The sequence below is a fragment of the Lucilia cuprina genome, chromosome 4, assembly GCF_022045245.1.
Source record: "Lucilia cuprina isolate Lc7/37 chromosome 4, ASM2204524v1, whole genome shotgun sequence".
Taxonomy (NCBI): domain Eukaryota; kingdom Metazoa; phylum Arthropoda; class Insecta; order Diptera; family Calliphoridae; genus Lucilia; species Lucilia cuprina.
The window spans coordinates 38,733,437-38,761,284 of record NC_060952.1 but is presented as its reverse complement, the minus strand read 5'-3'; the positions used below and the strand labels follow the sequence as shown (position 1 = coordinate 38,761,284).

The following is a 27,848-nucleotide window of genomic DNA, read 5'->3' as shown; positions in this document are numbered from 1 at the left end:
ATCGATTTTAGTTACTTTAACACTCATTACTTTAACACTCATTACTTTAACACTCATTACTGGCTTAAAACAATAGATAAAGCGATTTTAATTTGAACCAAAATCCGTTTAGAAAATTTGTGAAGATCGGTTCATAATTGGCCCTAACCAATTATATAAAGTAATCTAAATGAAATTACTTTAATTCTATACAGACATGTTTTATACAAAATCTCGCAACCAAATTTTGTGATGATCGGTCTATAAAAACTTTCATATAAGGTCTCTTTCAGAAGAAGATTTAAAAACATATTACTGTCTTAGAAATATGAGTGCAGTAATGAAGTTCGATATAAACAAGTTTAATATTACGAAAAACCTCTAAGAAAGCTTTTATTACTATTTAAGTTTCTCAATCTGTCAAATCCTATCGAACTAGTCAGCGAAAACGTAATTAAATTACTATCATAAATAAATCCTTAACTTCGTGTTCTAAGATTCGACTCTAAATTTGCCTAGTCTGGAATACAACGATCTCAATGGTCTATATATATCATAAGGATATAAGATCCTTCACTTCAATATAACCACCACAATATTGATCAGAATATCCAAATGATAAACTCAATGCTCTTTACAGCTATTTATTTGCGGTGCCTCATTTGGATGTGAGCTCCTCAACATCTGTCAACTTTCACATGAAGTTAAAAACCTAATTTAGATCATTATTATAAGAAAGTGATGTCATGGGAGGCAAGTTCTTAGACAGTGTCTTACGAGTAATTAGGGGTATCAGTAAATGTTAAACGTCTTTAGGTTCTATATTTAGCTTCGCATTAAGAAGTATTTTTATAACACATTATTAATAAAACGTTACTAGATTACTTCTCTGTAATCAGGACATTATGTAGCCTTCATTGGAAAGTATGTTAACAAGTGCAAGTCATTATGAAGTTTTTGACTTTTTGATCATATTTACCGTTCCATTATTCCATTTATCTGAATATAATTCTCTTGAAAATGTTTTTAGATCCAAGATATTTAATCCATTTAAAACGTTCAGTAATAAACGGACTTTTGCCTGTAAGCTACTTGTGTTCACCTAAAAGATAAAATTTTCTTTCCCCTGAAAGAACTATCTGTTTTTAATATTCTGGTTTACCATGATTTTCTATTTACGATAATTTTTCTAGCAATTTTATTTCTATTACTCTATCGGATAGGTATTCATGGTCCTATAAGATTCTAAAAACTTTTTACGTTTTTAAAATCGTTTTTAATAAGACAGTGTATATAATTTTACTACATAACGTACAACACCGATATATCTTGGTGATGTTATATTTTTAAATCTATTGCTCACTAGTATTATCTTGCCCTGGGTTCAATGAACTTAAGAATATTTATCTTTCTTGTAAAAAGACTGACTTAATCGGGTTAACATTCAGACTTCTCGCTTAAGACTTTTTATACTTGATGGATCCGTACTTAAATACATATGTATGTATCCTCCAATATGTAGTAATCGATATCGATCTTGTTTAAGTCATTCGCTGTGTACACATATACCTACATACGAAATGTAACGAAATAAGATCAAAACATGTTCGTATGAGGCCATGAGGAACATTGGAGCCACAGAAAGAATATACATATATATGATTGATCTGGTTACTGATTTTTTTATTAACATTATTTCCACGATGTTTTCCCTACGTCATTATTTAAATTTCAACTGTGTCAATGAAATAAATTAAAATTCACAATATATTTCATTTATTTTTATCACATTTTATTTACAATAAACATTCCTAAAATTATTAAACTTCATATACACACACGTACATATGTTAACATTTCATTATCTACATTAATATAAATATTTGTTTTTAATCTCTAATATTTACAAATACAAAGGTGGGTGGGTCTTATATTAATCCTGAATAAGAGTTCTACTTTTATAAACAAAATTATTTAAACAGAAACCAATTAATTAACAATTAAAAAGAAAACAAACACACGTTTGAGAAAAACATAATTGCAATTTTAAACAAATATAAAAACAGCTAAACATATAAAATAATATATATAATAATAACAATAATTTAACTAAGTTAGTGCTAATAATTAATCTAATTAAATTAATGCAAATTGTACATGTTGAAACAAGCTGTTTTTTCGATTTTTTTTAAATAAACACAATTTGTTTAAGTTAACTCTAACGTCAGTTAGAAAGTATTATTGTTTAAATCACACACTCTCTCTCTTTATGTTACTTTTTCGATTACAGAGTGAATCCAATCTAAGTATTCGGCCACATTTGTATAAACAGCCGGATGTCCGGCCATGCCACACTGAGTGAAACCATAACTTACTATGCCGTAGGTAACCCATCTTGAATGTTTACGATCGAAAAACATTAAGGGCCCACCACTGTCGCCAGCACAAGTGTCTTTGGCATATTCACCACCAGCACACAATTGCTTTGGACCCAATTCTACACCAAACAGCTCCAATACTTTGGTGCAGTTTTCTTTTGCCACCAATGGTATACGTAGCTTAAGTTTAATGGGACTGTGTATATTAATAAAATATTTATTAACTATAATGAAACAATTTTAAGAAAAATTATTAAATTTATAATTTAATTACTATTCAATTTTATTTAAACTTACACAAATCGGTTCTACCCCATCCAGATACCGAAAACATTTGACCCTCCTCAAATGTTATATCTTCGGTTTTATTTGGCAAACATATAGGCATAACAAAATGTGTAAAAGAGACAGGATGTTTTAGACGTATCACTGCTATATCATTGAATTTATTAAACGAATACTCTTTATAATCGGGATGTACATAAATCTTTTCTACACCTATATCCAAAGCCGCATCAGCACAACTCAAATAGTTGGGTTCTTCAATGCAGTCCGGTTCAGTTTTCACATTAAATTCTCCCAGGCGCACATGTTTTCTATATATTTTTATACGTTTGTAGGGGAATTTTGTGTTTTGTTCGATATCAAAAGAATTTTAAATTTAGAGTAAATTTCGAAATTATTTAAAATACTATACCGCTTACAATCCCTTTTTCTCGCGATAACCTTCGCCTTGTACACAATGGGCTGCGGTCAATATGTGTCGATCATCGATTAAGGCGCCACTGCAACCGTAATCATCTGAAAATTAATAAAAATAAAATTTGTTATAAAATTCAATTAGAATATTTTCCTTAAGATAATTATCGGATTTAACCGAGGTCAAAATATGAGCCAGAATCTACTACGATAAATATGAGCTACCAATTGAGAGAAAGGATTTTGAATCAAACTTTAGTTAGGTAGTTTAAACTTAGTTTTCCTACTAATCTAATATTTACTAATAATTCACTAAATATTGGATGTATGATATTAAAAAGGGATCCTTTTGAACCAACATTATGTGCCGAAAGTTTTACATTACTTATTTGAAGCTACTCAAAAAAAAAAGGAAATTTCACAATAATTTCAAAAAGTTTTCAAGTAGTTGACATCCAAAAGCAAGCACTTTCAATCGCTTGATAACTTTAACACGAAGTCTGCATGTTGAAATTGAATGTGTAGCTCGCGATTTAGCGAGAGCGAAGAACGATTATTATTATTCCTCTCTAGTTCATGTGGTCGGTTTTTTTGTAGATTTGATAATGACACATTCTACAGACAGTTTAGATCTTAATAGAGGCTTCTACCGAGTCATTCTTCGAGTGATGATAGTGCTCTACTTGAGTTCTGAGTTTTCGTCATCCATTTATCTATCAGATCTGCTCATTTATCCAACAGATCTGTCAACGATGAAAGATCTGACAACCGTGTAATACTCTCAGCATTACGTTTTAAAACGATCTTAGATGTAATATTTAATATTGAAAAGCAAATTTATATATGTAGCTCTCGATTTAGCAAGAGCACTCGAAGATCGATTATTATTATTCCTCTGCAGTTCAGGTAGGCTATTTGTAGATTTTATTAAGATCTATACAGCAGTATAGATCTTAATAGAGACTTTTACCAAGTCATTTTTCAAGTGATGACAGTGCTCCACTTGAGTTCTGAGTTTTAGTCATCCATTTATCTATCAGATTTGCTCATTTATTTAACAGCTCTGCCAACGATGAAAGATCTGACAACCGTGTAATACTCTCAGCTTTACGCGTTAACGCGATCTTAGATGTTCATCCAAAAGTAATTTGCATCGAGTTGAATGGAATTTTTAGCTTGTATTTCGCTCCTTAGATCGTCCAAATCTTTTCCGAAATCGGGTATATTCTTGTCAAAAAAGAGAGCTCTTCTATTATCCACAACCATTAGTTGTTTTACTAGTCGGAGCTATTGAAGAGTTAACAGTACCACGCCTCCATCTGTTACCTCTGTTGATGATAGTATATTTGTTTAACTTCCTTTCCTTCAGCAATGTTTTCTTAGTCTTTTAATTAATAAATAGTAAAATATTTTTCTCAGCTTCTAGTTTTAAACCTAATCGCATTTGGGTCTCTTTTAACCAATACGCCAATTCTCACAGCTAATAGGAATATTTTGGAATTTTATTCCACTACCATATTATCTCAACAGCAGTACAAACAATGAAACAGAATATATACAATAATAAAATACTACTGATCTAGTCTAAATAAACATTTCTGAACGCTGACAACATTATTGAAACTTTCATAAAAACTACTCTAAATAAAGTTCATAAAATTGAAAAGGAAATTTAACCTCTCTCCCCAAACATTATCACAACTTACTAGTATTATATACCAATAGCGCCAACCAGGGAAATTCATCGAGTTCTGCAATTTCACCACCATAAATACGATGAGTCACCTGCTTGCCACACTCGTTCAACAAATTAAAACCCTCAATAGGTTCGACCGTTTGTATGCGACGCTTTAATTTTTTCTTTTTAAAACGCGCTGTAGCGTCTTGAAAACGTCTATATTCGAATTTAGTAAATTCTATACTTGGAAAACGATAATCTTGTCCATTGGCCGTACAACAAACCAATGGTTCTAAACTGCGTGCACGCTCGTCATATGAAACATTCGAAACACATTGGACTTTTTTCAAAAAATTCACTTTTTCCGCGGGTAAATTTGTTGAATTACGAACTTGTAAATAAGCCGAACATTGACTTACTTCCAGGCAAACGCCCAGTTTATCTTCATTTGGTATTTCACAAGGTATATGCACTCGTTCACTTTGTAACGCGGACGAAACATCTTCTTCATCATCATAATCGGCTAGATGATTAAAGGCAACTTTATTCAGACAATGACATTTGTTAACTAAATTAATTATGAAAAACGTTATGGCTAAATAGCTGCGAGGAAACATGACTCGAGTTAATAAATAAACGTTTTTATTTATTTATTATTTTATAAATTTTTTATATTTCTTTTGAATTCAGTTTCATTGAATTGAAAACACTTGTATTTATTTTTAAATTTATTTGTGTGTTTTTTTTTTTTTTTTTGTTTTATTATTTAATTCCGCGGCAAATCAAAACAATTAAACTTAACATCGACTCGGAGACACAATTTACCGTCGAAACAACATGCCGCGTCAACGTACTGTTCAACTATGACGCTCACTAGTTTCAACGAAATCGAGAGTTTACTACCAACAGCTGTTAATCCTACGCGTACTTTTTTCTTTGGCCAAAAATTATTGAAAATTATAAAACAAACAAATCAAATAAAAATCCAAACCATGCTAAACATACTTGTATACACACACTTAAACAAACACTCTCAATTTCAATTCCCCAAAAAGAAGTACAAATACTGCTAACCACATTTTTTTAACAAAAACAAGCGATCAGTCATTAATAGAAACAAAAAAATACGTTCAAGATCACCTTACCATATTTAAGCTAGCCACGAATGAGAGACCAAAACAAACGATAAAAACACAACAATTTCAAATGCTGACACCTTTTTCTTATTTCTTTCCTTGTTTCTCTTTTCATGTTTTCAGGTGTTAAAAATGCAATCACGGAAAAATGTGCGACAAATGAAATAACAAGTTTAAACGATATCGATCATGTTCATAATTGTTGACTTTGCACACTTACTACTTACTTACCGGTCGGTCATTTACACTTCGTTGCATACGAACTGGTAAATTATGCAATAGGCTACGACTGATTGAGAGTACTGGTTCCATTGATTCCGATGTGCGTACAAACAAGTGTACTTAGATTGTAACTATGTATGTTAGTTTGTGTATGATTCATGGTTTAAGAAACGGAATTAAAACAAAACTTGAAAAATATGTTTCAGTTTCACTTTCATTTAAAATAAAATTTAAGAGTTGTGGACAATATTAAAGCATATTTCTAGGATCATAATAAAAATTTCAAATTCGGCTTTAAAACTTTTTTGACAAATCTGTAATGTATTATTAGATTCTATTGCAACACCTTTCGAAAATAAACAAAATTTGTGACCTTTTGTCAACTCTTGCTGCTTTTTGACCTTTTCAAAAAAAATCACAATTTTAACACTAGTTTATTTTATAACTTTTATTTGATCATGGGCCATTGAAAATAGGCCAGAATTCTGATCTATGATGTACCGATCATGTTAAATTGAAATATCCTTCGGAAAAGCAGCGAGCTACCTCTCCAGCTGATGAACTATTTGTGCCTAAAACTGTTCATGGTCCCGGGTCATTCTAATGAGAGTAACCAGTGAATATAGCTGCCTTTATGCAGGGAATATTTCCCATCTTGATGCTATATCTAACAAGAACATTACGGTTCTGCTCAGATCAGATGATCATCTAAGATTGATTGCGCTTTCAAGGATTATACTACGTCTCTTTGGGGCCATCCTGTGCAGCGGACTCTATTATGGATGCATATAGTAAGATACTAATAAATCTACTATTTCAAGGCTACTGCTTAAAATGAACCAATGAGTAAGAAAAGGAAGCTGCTGAATACATTTCTCGTCTCTGTCTTACCTAGAAAGACAATAGGCCTTATTGCTGTGGTAGTCAGACATTACATGCAATAGCGTATCTCTCCTATATCAACGCAAACAATGTACAATCGTTTATTTAGGCCTCTGGTTGATTCAATTCCATATTAATGTAATTATTTGAGGTGAACAATATGTAGACCTAGATTAGTATATATTTTTTTCGTCTGCCTCATTAACGTTACTTGTATTAGAGAATTCTCATACGCGAGTCTGATAGAAAAATCCAAAATTTGAATCCAGATTACGGATCGTGGAACTCTAACCTTCTTATGGGTATATGTTTTAATGGCCAGTTTTAGTAAACTGCGGCACAATCATATTATGAATTGATAATAACCATTTAAGCTTCTATTTGAATCCGGATTACGGAACGTGGAACTCTAACCTTCTCATGGGTATATGTTTTAATGGCCAGTTTTAGTAAACTGCGGCACAATCATGGACACAATAATACTAAGGCATATTGATATATAGGGTTTGGATTGTATTCAGATTATTCACATAATATCGATGATAAAATAATGAAAGATTGGACGTATAACGATTGTTTAACTATAACGACATTTATAGTAAAACTACCGAGGAAACCCAGTAAAATGTTTTAAAATTTTGATAATGAGTATTGTAGAAAATGTATTTATTTCATATATTACTTGGTAATGAGTTGTCGTTATCAATAACATAAATTATTTTTTTTAAATAGAGTTTGTAGCTAATTGTCTATTGCGTATGTTCTAAGCCTAGTCGATTTTGGAAGTTTTTTCTAAAAATGTTGATATTTACATACGTGTGGAAACCATTCTACATAGAATGATAATATAACCTTTAATGTGGTATTTAGTAAGACAATATACTAGCAAATATAAAAAAAATAACTGTAAAACCATTTTTAAATCCGAAAAAGTCGAGTAAGCAGATTTGTAACAAGTTATTTTTTGGTCATCATCGAACTAAAATAAGTAGTTATTTACCTAAAAAGTAACTACTTACACTTTTCTCCAATATTACTTGCCTACTTACCGGGTAAGTAAAGATTTTGCTGGATAGCTTATAATATTCTAAATGACAATTCCAATAATAATTCTCTACAACTGTGATAATTTAAATAACATTACAAGACAAAACAACTAAATTTAAATCTATAGTTAATTTTGTTTTAATTTATTAAAATAGCTACATATTTGCTTAAAACCTAAATGAGTATGCGAATACAAAATGAAACAAAAAATCATGTCTGTATGAAAAACAAATACAAATGCATTAAATTTCACTATTTGTTAGGAAACTAAAAATTAATTAAATTACTTAATTTGTACTCAATCTCTAAAGTTAAATACGCAACTTCTTATTAATCCACTGAGTATAACTACTGACACGAGCATATACACCTGGCCAATCTTTGTAACCACAACGACGACCGAAAGATACTACACCCTCCAAAACCCAAACACCATTACGATAATGCATAAGTGGGGCACCAGAGTCGCCACGACAACTATCCTTATTCGCCGCACCACCAGCACACATATGTGTAGATTCTATTGTTAAGCCCAATTTACCATATTGTTGTTTACAGAACTTCTGATCCATTAGGGCAACATTTACCTTTTGCTTAATGGGACTGCTAGAATCGAATTCTGTTGAACCCCAACCGGCCACAGTAAGTTTGGTGTCTGATTTGAGATTATAGGGTGCAAGAACGGAAGGTAAACAAATGGGTCTAACGGTTTTCGAATAACGAACATTGCTTTCAAGTCTTAAAAGGGCAACATCATGTACGGGAGTTTTTTGTGGTTTATAGTTTTCATGAATAATAGTCTCTTCAACTCGCCAACGTTGATCATCTCCGGGAAATATGGAGCTTTGTGTGTAGTCTCTTAAGCCTAAACGAACAGCCACGCTGTAAAATAAGGTTGAAATTAATAAAGTATTATATTTACAGATTTAAGAAAGTTAAACCTACAGTTCTCCTTTTTGTCTTAAAATAGGTCCCTTGACACAATGGGCAGCAGTCAATATATAACGGGAGTTAATCAAAGAACCAGCACATACCGCTTCCTGAGTGGGATCTAATATAAATTTGTAATGAGTTAGAATGTTAACGAAAGTATTTAAAAATTATATAAACTAACTCACCAGACTTTGAATACTCCAAAAATGCCATCCAGGGGAATTCATATAACTCCGTATCCCGACCACCATATATACGATTGTCTATAAATTCTCCACCACAAGTGGGAGGTTCTGGCAGCAATGATGGTTTGGCTTTAGCTAACACTCTTGGCTGATCTGGATATATGGGGGTTGTGAGGAAATTTCCTCTGAAAATTTCTCTTAACCACGATCTCTCTTCTAAACTCAATTCGGGCTGTTCTCTTGCCACTACTACCGCTACTTCTTGTTTTCTGGGCTCTCTGGTGAATCCCGTATCACTAGAACAACAAACATAGGGTGTGGTACCAAAACCACCGCCACATCGTGAAGCTTCTACAAAAGTACGATCACTTTGCAATAAAACTTGACAATCATGTATGGCCACACATGTTCCTGGTCTTTTGTTGGGGTTTTCACAACGTCTGTTGATAAAATCTTGAAAAATGCACAAAAGAGAAAAATAATTAATAATAATAATAATGCGTTTGGTTTTTTCGATAGTATCGTGGCATGTTAAGATCATTTATGATGATCTTGGGGAAACCCCCTATGAGGAAGTATGTAAGTGCAAAGTGCGATATATGTTAATAGCCTAGTTCATGTTGTTGTGAATTAAAATGTTGCGGTTTTTAATCAATGGTTTATGTTTTCAAGTTGTCTTTTATAAAGTTAATAAAGTTTGAAATATTTTTTTATGGTTTCAGTTTTTTTGTCTGCTTTAGTTTATTTATTACTTGTAGATTTTTTTTACAACAAAGATGAATCTAAAACTGGTTTCGTTTCGTCTTTGTTTTGTAGTTAATTTTAGGTTTTTTTTTGAAAACCTCTTTGACTTTCAATCTTTCATTCTTTTAGGGGTTTTAAATCTGTTGGTCTTTATTATTTGTTTCTTAATTAATTTAATTACAAATTCATCAAAACTACTCAAACAATAATTTAGTTTTGACATGCCATTCCCAAATGAAAAAATAATAAGACCCCCACACCTTTGTTAAGATAACTTAATTTGAAATAATGATTTGTATTACAATTTTAAATAAATTATTATAATAACATATTATTCCTAATTGAACCAGAAAATAGCTTGTTAAAGTCTTGCCAAATCTTATAAGACAAGTATATTTAAGTATTGAATAATGAAAAGCTATAAATACAATCATTGTTCAGGTCTTAATAATTTATGAGGATTTAAACTAATATGTGTTGTCATGAATTCTATTGAATATCAATTCGCTATCGATCGCCTGGGTTTAGCAACAGAATGTTTTAATTTGAAAATAACAAGAAAGTAAAACCTATTTTCTGTTCATCAAAACATCGCTGTTATAGCGCATTAATGGGGCACCGGAGTCGTCACGAAAACTATCCTTATTCATCGGCCCACCAGCACACATATGAGTAGATTCTTTTTTTTATGCTCAGTTTACCATAATGAATGTCAGATTGCTTTACGTGAATACCTGATGTGAACAGAGTATACTGTCAACACGACACTTTCATTATAGGAAGACGGGTGGGGAGAGGTCCGCCGTACCCCACATTCATCCCATACAATATAGAATTAATACCAACTCATTTTCAATCCTTAGTACCACTGTCACTCCTCTGTGGGGTACCACAGTCACTCCTCTGTGGGGTATCTGCACGGAACTTATTCCGAAATATTGACTTTACCTTAAACTTATTTTTCCCGCGAATTTGGGTTTTAACCTCAGCCACTACGTGGATCCCGAAGGAACCTCAACCAACTGACCAGTCAGGACATAGTCCTGCAAGTTACTGGCCACACGTAGTACCAGATTATGTAATGCTCTGGTAGACTGTAGTACCAATTTATAGTCCCAGCCGATTAGAGACGTTGGTAACAACACTGTTCCTCGGGATTGCAACAACATCAAGGTGGAGGTTTCACCAAGGTAACATTCCCCCCGGGGGGAGTTTACGATAATGTTGTTTACCAAACTTCTGATCCATTAGGGCAACATTTACCATTAATGATGATATACCATTGTATACCATGTATAGCTTGTCTGTCAAGCTATATAATCTGTATTCACTTCTGAAAGAATAATATTTATCACCACTTCAAAAGTAGCACTAAGTGAATTTGTTTACCTTCTTTGGAAGTGATGTTTATTGACTTCCAAAAATAATTCATTTTTTTTAATTTAACGTATATTTTTGTGTACTGAAATTTGTTTTGGAATTGATTAATATAAAACTACAAGTTCACTTTCTAATTACATAAAAGAACATAAAAATTACTTCCTGAGAATGACTTCAGATGTAGTGAATTTGGAATCAAATAAAAAAACATCTCTCCTATGACAAGCCTGTTTAAAAAATTATCATTTCTTTATTAGCTCTCACGAATAATCGATTAATAAATTTCTATAACATTATCACAACAAATTAATGATAATTTAACATTTGATTTATCACAACAAATTAATGATAATGTTAAATGAAGGAATTTGATTTAAAAGAATTTAAATTTGAATAACTTTTTACATACATTTCAGTTTTTTTTTTTTTTGAATATGTTAAATGTTACAAAAAAGAATGTCAATAGGAGAATGGATGAATTTTTCTACAAAAGGCATAATGATTGATTTTATATTGGACCATTAAATCAATGAAAAATTCAGGGTCAATGTTAAACAATTTTTTGAATGAATTCATAAAAAATGTAAAATATTGCTTAATTATATAAATGATATTTCTCACTCTGAAATATTGAATCACATTATTTCAATTTACAGTTAACAAATTCAAATAGCAAAGATTGGTTTAATTGGAGATAAGATAAATATCCATGCATTAACAATAATAATTTTACTTCTTACCCAAATATTAGGAAATATTTTGAATATTTATCATTTTTTTCTTAAGTTACATCTCAAGATCTCATTTCTGTAAAGAAAAGTTAATGCTACCCATATGGAAGCTTTAAAATTTTATAATCTTAAGTTAATTTTATTCACTAAAATTTTCTAAACATGAAGTGCAAAATCGTGATCTTCTTTAATAATAAATTTTATTTATAACATTTAAAATTTAAGCCATTTAAATTAGACACTCCTACAGGTTATCACAAATATCTAGCAAAACTTGTGGTTTTTAATGTTTTTTTTTTATATTTCGTAGTGGTCATTAAAAATATTTTAAAATTTTGTTTGTTTTTGTGGTTTTTGTGGACACACTCAAGTTTAACTAATTAATTACTTCGATAGATAGACGTACAATAGGAGACAAACAATCTAAAACAGGAATTTATTAAATTTGTTGAAGAAAAGAAACAAAAAATTATTTTGAAATATTTTTTTAAGTAACGGAAATTTTTACTTGGTTCTAGACGTAAAAATTTTATTGTAAATTATTATTATTAACATATTTTTTAATAAAAGGGGATTTTTTTGTAAAAAAGTAATATAAATAAGATAAATAAATATAAATGGAACAAAAAATTTATTAAATTACTAAAACCAAAAACCTTAACAAATATTTATGTAAATATTTGAAAATTCGTTTAATATGCATTTGTTTGGTAAACATCTCCTAAATTAGTAAATTTGGGCATGGCCGATCAATATATAAGCGCTTAACGTAAACTCCTGCCTTGTCGGCCTTCATGGGTAGACTTGAGAACGGTTTACCACGCACCTCTGAATCCTTCTATGAAGAAATCAGGAGGCAATTTTTGTACATGGCTATGCCGGTTCGTGTAAAAGCACTTTGCTGAAGTACTTGAGCGATCTACAATATTAAATTTTAACCCTTTGCAGATTGACAGACAACACTGGGTAAATCTCAATGCCAATCACGACAAGGAAAAAACAATTACTGGTCTAAAGTCAAAAGCGTTAACCTAACATCAGGAGAAATCAGTCTTTCGATATACCGGAAGGCAAACACCATTTATTAAAATTGCAATCCCCGTTAACTAATGACCCATTTCAGTGTATTTCTTAATCTCTTAAAGCCTGCGCAATCACACTACTAAGATGGCCATGTTGTTTCGGCAACATCACCTAGAGACGTACTTGGTAGTTCGAAATAGCCAACAAATAAATCAGGATCCCTTTTTATGTCGAGATAATGTTACAAAGGATGTAGGAATTGATTTTGGAAATTTTTACATCCTTTGAAACTTTTTCCGATCGTTTACCAATTTATATTAATTCCATTCTACGGAATGACTACCAAGTGTCAACTTGAAAATTTCCCAGAAACATCTGTAGACACTGAAACAGCTCTGGAGAGAGTATCCAAGCATATATGATATATCCTATAAGTCATTAACTCAATATTTTCTTCCCGCGAATTCGGGTTCTAACCACAACCACTACATGGAACTTCAGTAAACTAACCAGCTATGACAAGTCATATAGTCCTCACCACCCGTAGTGCCCGATTATATGGTGCTTTGATTCGATCCCATGCCAAATCATTCCAAGTTAGGTACATTTTATCGTAGTTCCTACAGACTAGATGTATTGGTAGCACCTGTTTTCAGCAGCATATTGCAATAACACCAAGATGGAATATTCACTACTGTGACACATGGTTTACGTGGTTATACACTATGCGCGAACCGTCTAGTAGATTCGAAGGGACTTCGTTTTTTTCAGGAACACTCCACTCGTCAGATGTTGTATTTGTAGCATAAGATCCGGCCCGTAGCTGTAAGAAATCTGAGGATATCATTCAGCCTAAACTCAGATATCTCACCAAGGTTAGATATGAAGTGATTTCTCTTTTTTATTTTTCTCTTTTTAGCCAGAGTAGGGCATTCACAGAGTAGATGAAAGACCTTTTCCCTGTCTTTGCAACTGCGACAATTATCATTAAAAGGGAGACTAAGCTGACTTGCATGTCTGCCTATTACCCAGTGTCCTGTTATTACTGCTATCAGCTCCTTTACATGTGTCTAGGTTATTCTACCTATTTTTAGCTTTTTGAAGAAAGAATCTATGGATATTGCTCTTGATAAAACTTAACGGAGTTTCTACTGAAACGGCATCGGAAATATCAAGAGCAGATCACGTTCTAGCAAGCTATGCGTAGAGATCCTATAATGTCAGACAGGCGACCCGGCATTGACAGATCCTTCTTGCATTGTCTAACTAATAGGGAAGTAGTAGTATAAGAGTTAAGTGAAAAATGTGCCGCTTGAATATCGTTAAAGATTCCTATGTTACCCCAGCTTCTCCGCAGAAGACCCTAGAACCAACACCACAATTTATTTTAGAATCATCTGTAAAGATTATGGCGGTATATTCGCTCGTTAGATTACTTCTACACCACTCGCACCAGGAAGGAAACCTGATTTTGAAGACTCTTTAAAGTCTGTGTGTGGGGACGGTAACACATACTACCTACTACTGTTTAAGTACTTTACATATAAATGTCAAATTCAACATACATATGCATGTTTAAAAGACTTGGTATTACTCTGGGACTTATTATCACTATATAAATTTTCAAATATATAAATTTCTCCCCCGTTGAGATAAAAAACTTTCCCTGTCAATATAAAGTGCATACTTCTAAGTTATTAGTTATTTTCGCTTATTATTGCTAACAAATAATTAATTAACTTTTTAATTAATCACTTGTATTTTAAATTAGTTCAGTGAACTTATTTCTTTATATATTTTTTAGAATCACTTTTGAAACCAAAAACAGCAAATTATAATAATTATTATATTAATTTTTTTTCTCATACAAAGGATAATTGGTATAGTGTAGCAATTATAATAATTAATTTGCTTAGAAATTCTTTTAACCACATAGAACATTATGATACTTTGCCCCCCCACACAATAATTTTGTCAAAATATTTTTGTAATTATGACCCACGTTCAAGGCCAAACTGGATACAAAAAGTATTAAACGTGCCCCTTTTCACAACGAACAAAAAATGTAAAAACAAAAGCAAAACGAACGTGATTTTCAAACGTAAAAAAAAAAAAAATATATATATTTTTATTAGTTGTTAAAGTGATCATAAATCTTGTTTATTACTTATTTGTATTTTTGGTTAATTTTTGTGTGTTTTTTACAAAAAAATGACCATTCATACATAAAATAACTATAATCATTTAAATTCCATAAAATCTTTATTCATTGTGCAGAGCAGTTCCAACAAAAGCCGAACCAAAAATCAGCAACAAGCCAAAATATACATATAGAACAACAACAATTGGAAAAAAGTTAAAGTTAGACAAAACCGATCACTTGTTAATCACTACACTAGCTGTGAGTAAATTTGAAATGTTTTTTTAGATGTTCCTGTTCAAGGGCTAGAGATTGTTGAGACTTAAATTGAATTTCGTAAAAGATTCGAATATAGTTTCTAGTCGCTATAATGAAAAAAGAATCGAATATAGTTTCTAGTCCCTGTAATGAACAAATCGTCAATGATTTTCATACATGTAAAATCTTGAGGTGAGTACCTTCTATGAATGAATTTATAATGAACCAATCTGACTACATAGGGACTACTAGGACAATAAACAAGCATTTGAGCTTGTCAGAACGGGATCTGCTCTTGACATTTCCGACGCCGTTTCAGTAGCAACTTCGTTAAGTTGTATCAAGAGCAATATCCTTAGATTTTGAAAATAGGTGGAATAACCTAGACACATGTAAAGGGGCCAAATTATTGTGGCCCTCCTTCAATGAAAAACGAACAAGACACCTTATTAACCGAAATATGCGAAAATATCGAGGCTGATAGCAGTAATAACAGGAAACTGGCTAATAGGCAGACACGCAAGTCGGCTTGGGCTCCCTTTCATTGATCACTGTCGCAGTTGCAAAGACAGGGAAAAGAAAGAAACGGTCTTTCATCTCCTCTGGAATGCCCTGCTCTGGCCATAAAGAGAAACAGCTTCCTTGGCAATCACTTCATATCTAACCTTGGCGAGATATCTAAGTTTATGCTTAATGATATACTTAGATTTTTCACAGCTACATGCTGGATCTAATACTACAAATACAACATCTTACGATTGGAGTGGTCCGGTCAAAACGGAGTCTCTTCGATTCTACTAGTAGTTTAATTCGCGCGTATTGAACTACCACATAAACCAACCAACTTAATAAATATGAAGTCCACTTGATTGGTCCTGTTGCATACAATCCTTAACCGATTTATTTTATATTAAATAAAGATTATTCTGGTATTAAATGTATACCAAAGTTCATGGAATTATTTTTCCAATTTCAACCAAATTGGGCATTATAATGATTCTGAACCGATTTGGTAACATTTGAGTTTAGTTAGTTAGAAAGAAGGATGTATATAAATCAAACCTGAAGAAATAACCCTAAGGCTCTAATGGGCCTGTTGTGAGTAATTGAACCCATCAGTTCCGGTCTATCAAACTAGAACGCTAAACACTTACTTAACGTAGGCATGAAATATATTTTGATCAAAATTTTGCTGTTTTAAGGACAGAAACATAAATGCAAAATATCCTTCACACAATACCCGTGTAGGGTATAAATACTTCCACAACAACAACAAAAATTTGTCAAAAACAAATTACTTAACTTTATGTCACTTCCGTTTTCGTAAAAAATATTTGCGGTCGTTCTCTTTATAATTGCATGTGGTCATACATACATACAAACATATGTACATATGAATGTGTGTAAGTGATTTTAAATGTTTATATTTCAATTAATTAATGTTTTGACTTACAATTTGAATTAGTTAGAGATTGAGCTTGCACTGCGACAATTGTGGTTAAAATTAAGAATCCAAACGCCACATTTACTTTCATATTAACACTTAAACGATTCAACAACATTTAGTCACGTCACTAATATATATTGTTTTTGTTTAACTTGTTTCTTAACAATTTTTTTTTTGTTTTTAATATTCTTTTTTAATTACACATGTATTCTTGTTAAACTACTGTATGTTTTTTTATTTAATTGTTAATTCATAATTTTGTGGTTAATAATTTGTTGTTAATTTTTTTTCTGTTTCATTTATTCATATAAATTTTTGTTTCCAACATTTGTTTCATTTCACAAACTAAAAAATAAAATATGTTATATTGACCTTGTTGTAGATTTTATTTTATTATTATGATTTTGTTTTTATTTCTTTTCGTATTTATTTATTTCTTGTTAAATTTAAAAATTTGCATTTAATCTGAACCGTTTGCTGCTCGTTCGTTCGTTACGTAGTTAACACTTTGATGCTTGAGATTAAACTGAAATTAAATTAAGAATATAACAAGGCTTTTATATATATAGTAATAGCAACCAAAAACCATTCACACACTAAATCTCCGCTCAACTTTACTCTGAATGGTTTTTTGCTTAAGCTACCAAACAAAAACCAACCGCAGTATGTGTGAACGCATTCATTCATATTATAAATAAATAAATAAAAAAAATCTCTTAAGAACCAGCTAATAATGATGATGCTAATGATTTGATTTTGTTTAATTTTATTGCAAAACGTTTGTGGTAAAGTACAAATATAAAATATGCATTAGTAATAAGAATTTGTTTCAAAAAATTTCCCTTGGTTAAAATGGGATTGAGTGCATCGTAGTTTTTTTTCTGGAATTTGTAAATTTTCTTGTAAAATTTTAATTTTTTTTTTCAACGATTTTCATTTCTTAGATTTTATTAATATAATTTTAATATAATTCCCAGTAATAAATGTCATTAATCTTTGTTCTAAATTATTAATAAATATATATTAAAATTCTGTATTATATTGAAATTTTGCATAAGGGAAATTTAACCAAATTTGGGAAAATTCGGTAATTTACATTACAAAAGATATGAAATTAAATATTTTTAAACCTGATAATAACTACATTGAAAATGACTCATTTCGCTGGATATATATGTCAAAAGGACAAAATTGAAAATGTTTTAAAATATGAATCATATATATCAACTATAAAATCACTATTTTAAAACGTGTTTCTTTTTTGGAAGAAATTGCTTAAAAGTTACTTTCTAGTTAGATATTACTAAAAATTGAAAATTTTATTAATTTACATAAAATATAAAGTTTCGAAATATTTACATAAAATATTGTCGTTTCGTTTTATAAAATAAGGCCCTAAGACTAATTAGACAATGATCGGAACCTTACTAAAGAACCTTTTAGGAAACTTTTCATAAAAATGATATATATGCCTAAGTAGAAACGTTCTCAAGTAAATCATTTCAAATCAGCCCAGAAAACTAAGCTATGCAACACCTGAGTCTAATCGACCGCTTAAGTCATTGCTTATTTTCAATGGCGACATAAAGAGGATATAGACGCCGAAATAGAAACGTTTACAAGTGCCCTGGTTGAATCATTTGAAGACAGCTGCCCTCTGCGAAAGCGGAGATCAGCCCAGGAAATTTATTTATGCAATACCAAAGTCCTATGAACTGATAAGACTTACGTCCTTCCTACCTAAAACCTTGGAACGAATAGTATGTTGTTGTAACAGGTTGGCTGTAACTGGATGTTACTCTTAAGGGAAAAAAACTTCCGGTTGATACAGTTGTTGCTGAGTTGAAAATCTTTGGCCGATTGAGAATAGGGTCGTTCCGGAGAGGAGATTCAATTGTCGTGGGTAGTATATTGTCCAATACATAGGTGAATTCTTCGATAGCAAAATGTATACACTGGCGATATGCATTGACTCTACGATAATGTGCACACTGATATTCTTATCGAGTCCTTAAACCAGTTTTATATTGACTGGGTGTTCCGTAACTGGATCAACTATATGCTAAGGAGCAGAAAATGTTGCAATACTGAGCGACTAATGTTACAATAAGATCTGAGAAGGCTCTGTGTAAGGCCTTGAGCTGGACCCAACGGAAAGACTTTCATGTTAACCCGCAAACACGAAAATCTAACTTTTCACGAGAAAAACACAAATTTCTTGTTTATTGGACAAGAAGTGACAGGCAGAGTTAAGTACTAAGATGTAGTCCGTGACTGAAAATTAAAACGGAGACACCAATAATAGGATCAACAAGGATGCTGAGCGATATGTATTAAAACTATAGTCTTGAAATGGAGTCTTAGTCCTACTATGATCAACAAGCCACATCGGTGAGGGGCGATATATGTATATAAACATAAAACGGGGTCTTGGTCTTACTATGACACATTGGCTATATAAAAGTGTAATTTGAACAATTCTAGCTTATGCTTCAATATTCTCGAGGACTTTAAACAATAATCAAACTATTACAGGGAATTCAGCGTACATGATGCCATTAGTACTATCTACGTCAACCACTGTTCTGGAAACGATACTAGATATTGCACTCATTAAAACATATTTAAGATATGAGACAGCACTTACAGCCGAACGGCGCATAACTTTAGGCTTACTGGCTAAAAGCTTCTATAGAACCCGTCATCAATATATACTGAACACATTGAAAGGTTGTACACAATAATCTGAAACTTTGAAACGCTGAATCCTTATAGAATATCTTGGTCAAGCGTAACATTAGAGCAAATACCCGTAGGTTTAACAGTGGACCTGGGCCTGTATATTGAAGACTTAGAACTAGAAATATACCACCGTTTACCTACTCACAACACAAGTTCCTATTCAGAAGTCTGAGCTATAACGGAATGCATAATTTGGATTAGAATTAATAAAGCTTAACATATTTACCGACAGCCAGAAGGAAATTTGGGCGATAACAGGTGATAAGTTAAAACTAAGACCGTCTTGGATTGTAAGACAGCTTTAGTGAATTCTCCACCAGAGGTATGTATACCTTACATGATATTGGTACCAGGCCCCTCGGTACCCATAAAAGGGAGGGGAACTCGAGGTATTATAACTCGAGTTAAAAATCTCGTTAAACCATTATAAACTTTTAATTAGTGACAATAAAGTGAATTTTTTTTTGGGATTTGGAAACTTTCATATGAACATGAACTTAATTTTAAATATTTGTTTTTTGTAAAATTTCTTGGGTCAAAAACTAAATAAGATGTAATTAAAAGTTCATGCAATGACTTTAAAACCTTTAAAACAATATCAATTATTTTCAAAAAGTTCATAAAGTTTACTAACCCTAAAATATAATTAATAAATTAAACACCTTTTACCACAACTTTCTTTTTGTCCTTTACCTTACACACTATAATACGCATGCATTATATTATGCATTAATTAACAAAAATTTAAGTATAACAAATAACAAATGTTTAAAAAATTTAAATATTTTGTTTTTTTGTTTATGAATAAACAGTAAAGAATCTTTAATTGAAATATAAAACAAACTTGTGTTTTGTATTTTTGCGTTAATTGATTTAATTAAAATTTATTTTGAAGGCCGTAAATAAAAAGTGTATTTGCAAAAACAAAAAACAAAAACTTTCAAATACTTGGCGGAATGTTAAGCGGATACTTTGTATGTGTAATTAGAAAAACTTTGTCATATTATTATAGATCTCACAATTGTGTTGCGAATTTAAATGGTGCACTAGCAGATCATATCACTTTAAAAAGAATGCAAGTCGAGGAATTGTCGGCAATAACTTTTTGAACATTCCTATTAAGTAATAGTAATAAATAGCCTTTGCCTTTAATAATAAAAGTAAATTAAATTATTTATCTTTAAATTTAAAAGAAGGACTTTCTTGTGCATAGTTTAGCACGTGACTCAGTTGGCTGGGGAGGGCAGTTTCAATACTGTTAGATTAAAATGGAATTTCCCATAACAATTAATATTCTTTTGTTTAAATTCATAATTTAAAGATTTTAATGAAATATTTGTCTTTATACATTTCATTGTGTTTTGTCGGTTTTTATTAAAAAAAAAAAATATGCAAAATTTAGATTCATAATTATTCACATATGCATAAATATGGATATGGTGAATTAATTAATTTAAACACTTTATTGTAGTTTTATATCAGACTGCATGTGACTTTGACAATAACTTAGAGCAGATTTATTAAAGTAAGACTCAGACGCTTAAATAGGGTTTCTGTTTAGGAACGTAGAAGCTTTTAAAAATTTTAACTAACTAACTAACTAACTAACTAACTAACTAACTAACTACCTAACTAACTAACTAACTAACTAACTAACTAACTAACTAACTAACTAACTAACTAACTAACAAACTAAGTAACTAACTAACTAATGTAAAGAAAAGGCTTTCTAAACTTATTTTGGAAACAAATTTTCTAGGACCTGTAAGTGAAAAGTTACACTCGTTTTAAAAAAATTTCTGTATTACCAAAATGTCTGATTTTGATTATCTGGCAGCTCGTCCCCCCTCTGGAATTGTTCTATGGCATAGTTTTGTCATTTTGTTGATAGAATAACGTTAAGAGGTGCCGGAACGGATCTGAAGTTTCCAAGTGCATTTACCAGGGGAAAATATCGATTTTTTTCATTTTTTGCTGAAATTTGGCCATTTACTAATAAATTTTGAACTTTATTGTGAAGGAATGACAATGTGCACAGAACAAGCATTTCAGAAAGATATAAAACACAAAAATTGCTTGAAAATTTTTAAAGTTTTTGCAAATTCCCGAGGCCGATGTCTCACAGCACATAAATTCGAAATGTGACAAAAAATGTACTTATTTTTGTGATATATTCTTAAAAAAAAAACATTTTTTAGTTTAAATATAATAATAATTAATCAAATAATAGTTTTTGTCCGTATATGATAACGCGAACTTGTTGTCAGCTATGGTCAAAAAAGTTTGAAATCGCATTTTTTTTTGTAAAATTTTAGAGAATACGTATTAATTCTTTACTGTTGCACATTTTAAACAAAGTATCTTTAGGGTGTTTAAGACCAGATAATATAAAATATATATTCCAAACTTTATTCAAATCGGACATTCTAAACCCATGAAATATGGAGTTCAAAGGTCAAATTTGGAAAAATTTTTGAATTCTCAGTATACCGTGTCGAAATATTATTTATTTGTTGGCCATGTTTAATAAATATGACATACTTACAGTGTTATTTTATTATTAACCCTGTACTAAATCACCAGTACTAGTTCCCAACTGTAAACTTTCCTATACTATCTTACAGCTGAAATTAACATTGAGTGTGTTCGAAAAATTACTAGTATTAGACCCAACCAGTTTTTAATAAGAATTTATTTAGAAAAATATCAAAAAATTTAAATAAAAAATGTTGTAAGTAAATGCAAGTCCTTACAATTTCAAATTAAAGTTGGGAAAAATTCCGGTTCAATCCTTATTTCATTTCGTTATCGCCATTTCGTTTCAAAAATATTTGAAAAACGATGAAACAAGTATAAAACTTATTGCAATTTTTAAATTTAATAGACTTACTTACATGCAATTGGACCTTTTGCATGTAAGTAAAAATTGTAATTTCTCCACAAAAGTTTTCCCGTAATTCCCTTTTTAAAAACTCTGCATTAATTTAAAATTTAAAATATTTTAAATTTCTTTTATTAAACAATATACAAGCGTTTTTATTTAAGAAAAAACATTGTAAAATAAATAAATACATAATCATGTAATGATTAGACATTTTTTTTTTAAATATCAACATATTTACATTTAAAATTCTAAAATATGCTAAAAATTTGTATTTTCCATATTTTTAAAATGACAAATTCCTGTTTATAATCCTGTAATTATGTATACACAAGTTTTAGATAAATAATTTATTTTCGGATTTTCCCACATTCTCAAATATGTAGTTTGTATCAATTTAACCACAATAAATGTTTAGTAGTTTGTTATTCTTTAAAAAAATCGATTAATTTGCGGTTTTTTCTTTAGGCCTTCAGAATTGTGACCGAAAACATTGCTTGTTTTAAGGGTTCAAGTACAAATATTGACATTTTGTTCTATTTTTGTGCCCGACAATTTTATTAATATCTTAAAGATGAATATTTTTAAAGAACTCTATTGCCTTACTTTCACACGTTACACTTATAAACTGTTTTAGTATTTTGTAATATAAATTCAATTAACTTGTCACTATCTTTCCGAAATATGTATAACTTTTCGCTACTTCTCTTGAGTTAGTACTTAACTTGGGTGTGCTAGTATGTAATTAGTTTTACACAAGACTCATTTGTATTGAAAACTCGAACACGTGTTTTAAAAAAATGTCTCAATGAAACTAATCATTTTGAGACAAGTTCAATAATAATATTAAATAATAAATAATTTAATACATAATAACTACTATCGCTAATCTAGTTGTTGAACATAGTTATAAATTGCATATTTATTACATTTATACTACAAGTAATGTTGTCATTTTATGTACAACTTATTATTGGAATGGAATGTATTAGTGTACTTAAAAGTTATTGTAAAGAATTCAAGTAATACTGGAAAAAAATACATTGACAAGATTAATGTAGTTTGTTTTTACATTAAACTTATAATAATTTAAATTATCTGTCTTCTGATTGGAAAATATGACTGTAAATATGTAGAAGTCAATTGTATTGACTTTTCTGATTCAAATTTCTGATAGTAATTCTTGTAATTATTAATCTAAAAAATTGTTTTAAATATCTTCAATAATTAATTTAAATTATTTCTTACTTACTTTGTATTAAAACCGTGTATAGCTTCTGTATTAGTCAAAACAATAATGAATCTTTTATTTTAATATAAATCTATGAGTTGACCACCTGAGAGGAAGATGGGTGTGATTTGTTTATACCGTTACAAAAATAATGTGGCAAAATGTATAATATCGTGGGAAATAATATGAGAAGAATAATTTTAAATAGATGGATATATAGATAGATAGATAGATGGATAGATAGATAGATAGATAGATAGATAGATAGATAGATAGATAGATAGATAGATAGATAGATAGATAGATAGATAGATAGATAGATAGATAGATAGATAGATAAATACAAAGTGTTCCGTGTTAAGATAACCTTCGTTGATCATTTAAATATTCTTAGTCTTTCTTTTATAACTAGGTGGGAATCCATGAAAGATATACAAATAATACCGCTTTCAAAAGATGTACCATTTGTTGTGAAATGCACATAGAATACAAGAAAAAATTATGGACTCATGGACTGGTTGAATCGAAGATTACACTTTCCAGCGAATAATTCTGATATCAATTGTCTCCGTAAATTTGAATCATCCCAGGTGGTGGTTGACTCTACGAAGCTTCGTTCGAATTTTGTTTTCCAGTGAGGATCATTTCCAGCGATTTTTTGCAATAATTCTTGGATAGATGAATTATGAATTGTTCTTTGTGTAAACGTAACTCCTTTATCTGCATTTAACACCTTTTTAACATCATCAAAGATAGTTGTCCATTTTCAATAAATTATATGTATGAAGCTTGGGGAGTAACGATTTCACAAAGTAATTCATTACGTGGTCAATTACAATTGCCTGCAATGTGTAAATGGGCAATAAATCATTGCAATAAAGTTCATTCAATCACAATTACTTGTATTTGTAATTGATATTTTGCCAATTACAATAACTTGTAATTGCAGTTGAAGTTTAATTTAATTACAAATTACATGAAATTATAAAGAAAATATTGACACTTACAAGTAATTGTAATTTGTTAAGTTTTATTTTTTACTTGAAATGAAATTGTAATTGAAAAAACAAACGTATACTACTCTAATCTGCCCCACGTACATAGGTCCGAGAAAACTTACTTGCTTAACACCAGCATCAAGTTTATTCCATTGCATAATCGTGGTATTTAAAATGGAAATAACTCAAGTAGTTGACTATGCTAACAGACTCCAAATTTGTGGGCATGGCATGAAAAATATTCAATCCATTAAATAATGCTCGGACCCGCTTGTTGGTCAGTTATCCATCACAGTAGAAAATAAATCATGGATTAGACCATTTCAATTCCATCGTACTTTAGGGAACTTGATGAATCCTTTTCTGCTTGAGAGATTAAAATGTAAACTTAAAAAAATTATTAGATTCGTTAATAACTCATATTTGAGTCAGGTTACATCCAACACTACGTTCTAAAAGAGTAGGAAATCTGATTATAAATGTAAAAAGTCTTAAATGCTAATCTTATATTTCATGCCTTCTATTCTTAATTTATCTGTTGTTACCAAACCAAAACAATAGCTGAAACCTTTAAAAATTGGACTACGTGACTAATGAGATAACATTTGTTTATGAATTGTCTGGAGTCTATAAAAATCTAAATATTTTAATGTAAATATGAAGACATAAGATAACATCCATCTTAAACTTCCCTCCAATGGTGCATGGACTTTGTTCTAAGGCTTTTAACAATCGACCTTAACTGATCTTTAATAATTCTGCCATATGGTCAAAACTACTAACTAACGTGCGTAGTCTTCGATAAACCGGTTGTAAGTAAATAGTTTACATGTTCAAATGAAACTGAAATTATGTACTTGAAAATACGAGAATTTCTATAAATATGTGTGTTAGTGTGTAACTACTAGTATTGTACGAATTATAGAAATAAAATAAATTCTTTTGAATTGAAATAGTTATTTTTTATTTAAATGCAGGTTATTCGGCATGTATTGTATTTGTAAGTAATTAAAATGTAACAATATGACTTTTATAAATTAACATGATAAAAGCAATAAGAATTTTATTATGTACAAAAAAAAACAATTTTGTATTTAATTTTTGAAATAACTAGTCGAGTAACTAGTTATCACTACTGTATGGAGCTTAATTAAATAACAATAAAATCTGAGTGTTTAAACGGCCTTTGTTTCTTTTGCTGCGTGCTAAACGTTTTCGATTCTAATTCCTTTTTCGTTTCATTTAAATTATGATTTAATGTTGATCTAACTACTACTTAGTAAATCTATTGTGTATTTTAGGAATTCAAATTAAAAAAAAAAAATATGTCATACTAATTCAGGGTCATAACGTCGTACCAGTTGTTTTTCTAACAATAAATTTTCCGTGTATGCGGTTTACGAAAGTTCAGCGAACTTTGAGTTTCTTTTGTTCAAACAAAACACCAGTTTGTTGATCGCACAAATCAATGACGTTTTTAAAAAATTTTCGAAAAAAAAACCAAAATAAAATAATAACAAATTAAAAATTAGTAACTCTTTTATATGAATATTATTAGTTTTGGTTAAATTTTTTCATCGAACAAAACTTTCCGCTTTAATATGATAAATGCTTAAGCTACTTTGTTGCTGTTGTTTAAGCTTAGAATTTCATGCTGGAGAGTAAAATTGTTCAGTCATTCATTCATTTATTTATTCTAATAATTGGGGAATACCTCGGCGCTTAAGGCATTTTGTTACACATGATGCTGTTGTCGCTGTTGTCGCTGTTTCCGCAGTTGTGTCTTAGTCATACACATGTTTTTCTTTAAAATAAACTGGGTTTTGTGAGAATTTCATTAGAATTAAATTAGAATTTTTATAAATTATTTTTTATTGTTGTTTATGATAATAATAGAAAATCATAAATTCTGGTTTCTTTGTGGTTTCCTTAAAAGTCTTTACAATATTTAAATTCTAAATTATTTTCAAAGCGCAGCTTTACTTTCTATTGTTTACAAATTGTTTTTTTTCTAATACTTAAGAATACGTCACTATAAACCATTCTATTGTAACTAAAATTATGTACCTTTCCTACTTAAACATGTTCCTACAGGCGGCAACATGTTTTGATTGTTATATATTTTGCGGATATTTATTTTTAGAACAATAAATTATTGATTTATACATGAATTTTATTATTAAAATAATGTTTTTAATTTATTTCTATTTTATCGTTTATTAGTAACGGACTTAATTGTTTAATTGTTTTTCCCAAAAAAAACCAATGATTAATTACTTTTCAATTTAGAACTTTTTATTTGAATTGATTTGATTCTTAAGACAATGGCTTAGAAACAACATAATTAATTAACTTTTCAAACTAGATTAGACAAATAGTTTGTAAGAGGAAAGAATGCCAATTGAATTATTTGCATTTTAACACGTAATTCAAATTAAAGTCCAATAATAGAAATAATCGTGTTCTAATAATATTATATCATCTTTTGAACCAATTATATCAGCACTTCTAGTGAACATTTTTTGGGTTATCGTATCATTATTGACTATTACAAATGCATCCTTTAAAACAATTCAAAGTGCAAGAAATCGTATGCGAAAACCCCTCCCCCGGAATGTTGTCTTGATGAAAAACCCCATCTTGGTATGATTGCAATCTCGGGGAAAATAGGTGCCTGGACTATAAACTGAAGATAATTAAATGTATATTTGGCCTTTTCTTCGAATGATTTGACACTACTATTTAAAATAGAGGATCACATAATCTAGTAACACGGTAACCATTAGCCCGCAGGACTTTCTGATATTAATTTGTCTCGGTTATTGTAGAGGTCTCTTCGGGATGTACGTGGTGGATACGGTTCAACCCAAATTCGCGGGAATAGGATGTCGGTTAAAAGACTGATGCAAGATAGGTTAGGTTAGGTTACTAGGAGAATGTATACTACATCAAATCTCTATAGGTGTTTCAAATGAATAATTAGTGTGCCAGCTTGAATTGTGATATCCAGGGAAACCGAAAACATCCTCTAAAAAAAGTGTTTTAAGCGCTTTAAATATGCCGTAAAAAACTCAAAATATGCTCTTAAAATTTAAAAAATATGCTCTAAAAATAAAATTTTTTATTATTTTTTA

The 27,848-nt window shown here is 30.4% G+C and overlaps 2 protein-coding genes across 2 annotated transcripts; both read right to left on the bottom strand.

The window, feature by feature from the left end:
• Positions 1-1,755: 1,755 nt before the first annotated feature.
• On the bottom strand, positions 1,756-5,593 carry LOC124419562 (CLIP domain-containing serine protease B8). Its single transcript, XM_046949590.1, has 4 exons — positions 4,763-5,593; positions 3,062-3,158; positions 2,655-2,953; positions 1,756-2,581 (listed from the first exon to the last, which is right to left on the bottom strand). The coding sequence occupies exons 1-4, from the start codon at positions 5,349-5,351 to the stop codon at positions 2,247-2,249; spliced, it is 1,320 nt and encodes a 439-aa protein (XP_046805546.1). The 5' UTR covers positions 5,352-5,593; the 3' UTR covers positions 1,756-2,246.
• A 2,557-nt stretch (positions 5,594-8,150) lies between these two features.
• Positions 8,151-17,411, bottom strand: LOC111690467 (serine protease 7). The gene is made up of 4 exons (XM_046949591.1): positions 16,869-17,411; positions 9,140-9,592; positions 8,967-9,072; positions 8,151-8,903 (listed from the first exon to the last, which is right to left on the bottom strand). Exons 1-4 carry the CDS (start codon positions 16,975-16,977, stop codon positions 8,333-8,335), a joined length of 1,239 nt encoding a protein of 412 aa, XP_046805547.1. The 5' UTR covers positions 16,978-17,411; the 3' UTR covers positions 8,151-8,332.
• Positions 17,412-27,848: the final 10,437 nt, after the last annotated feature.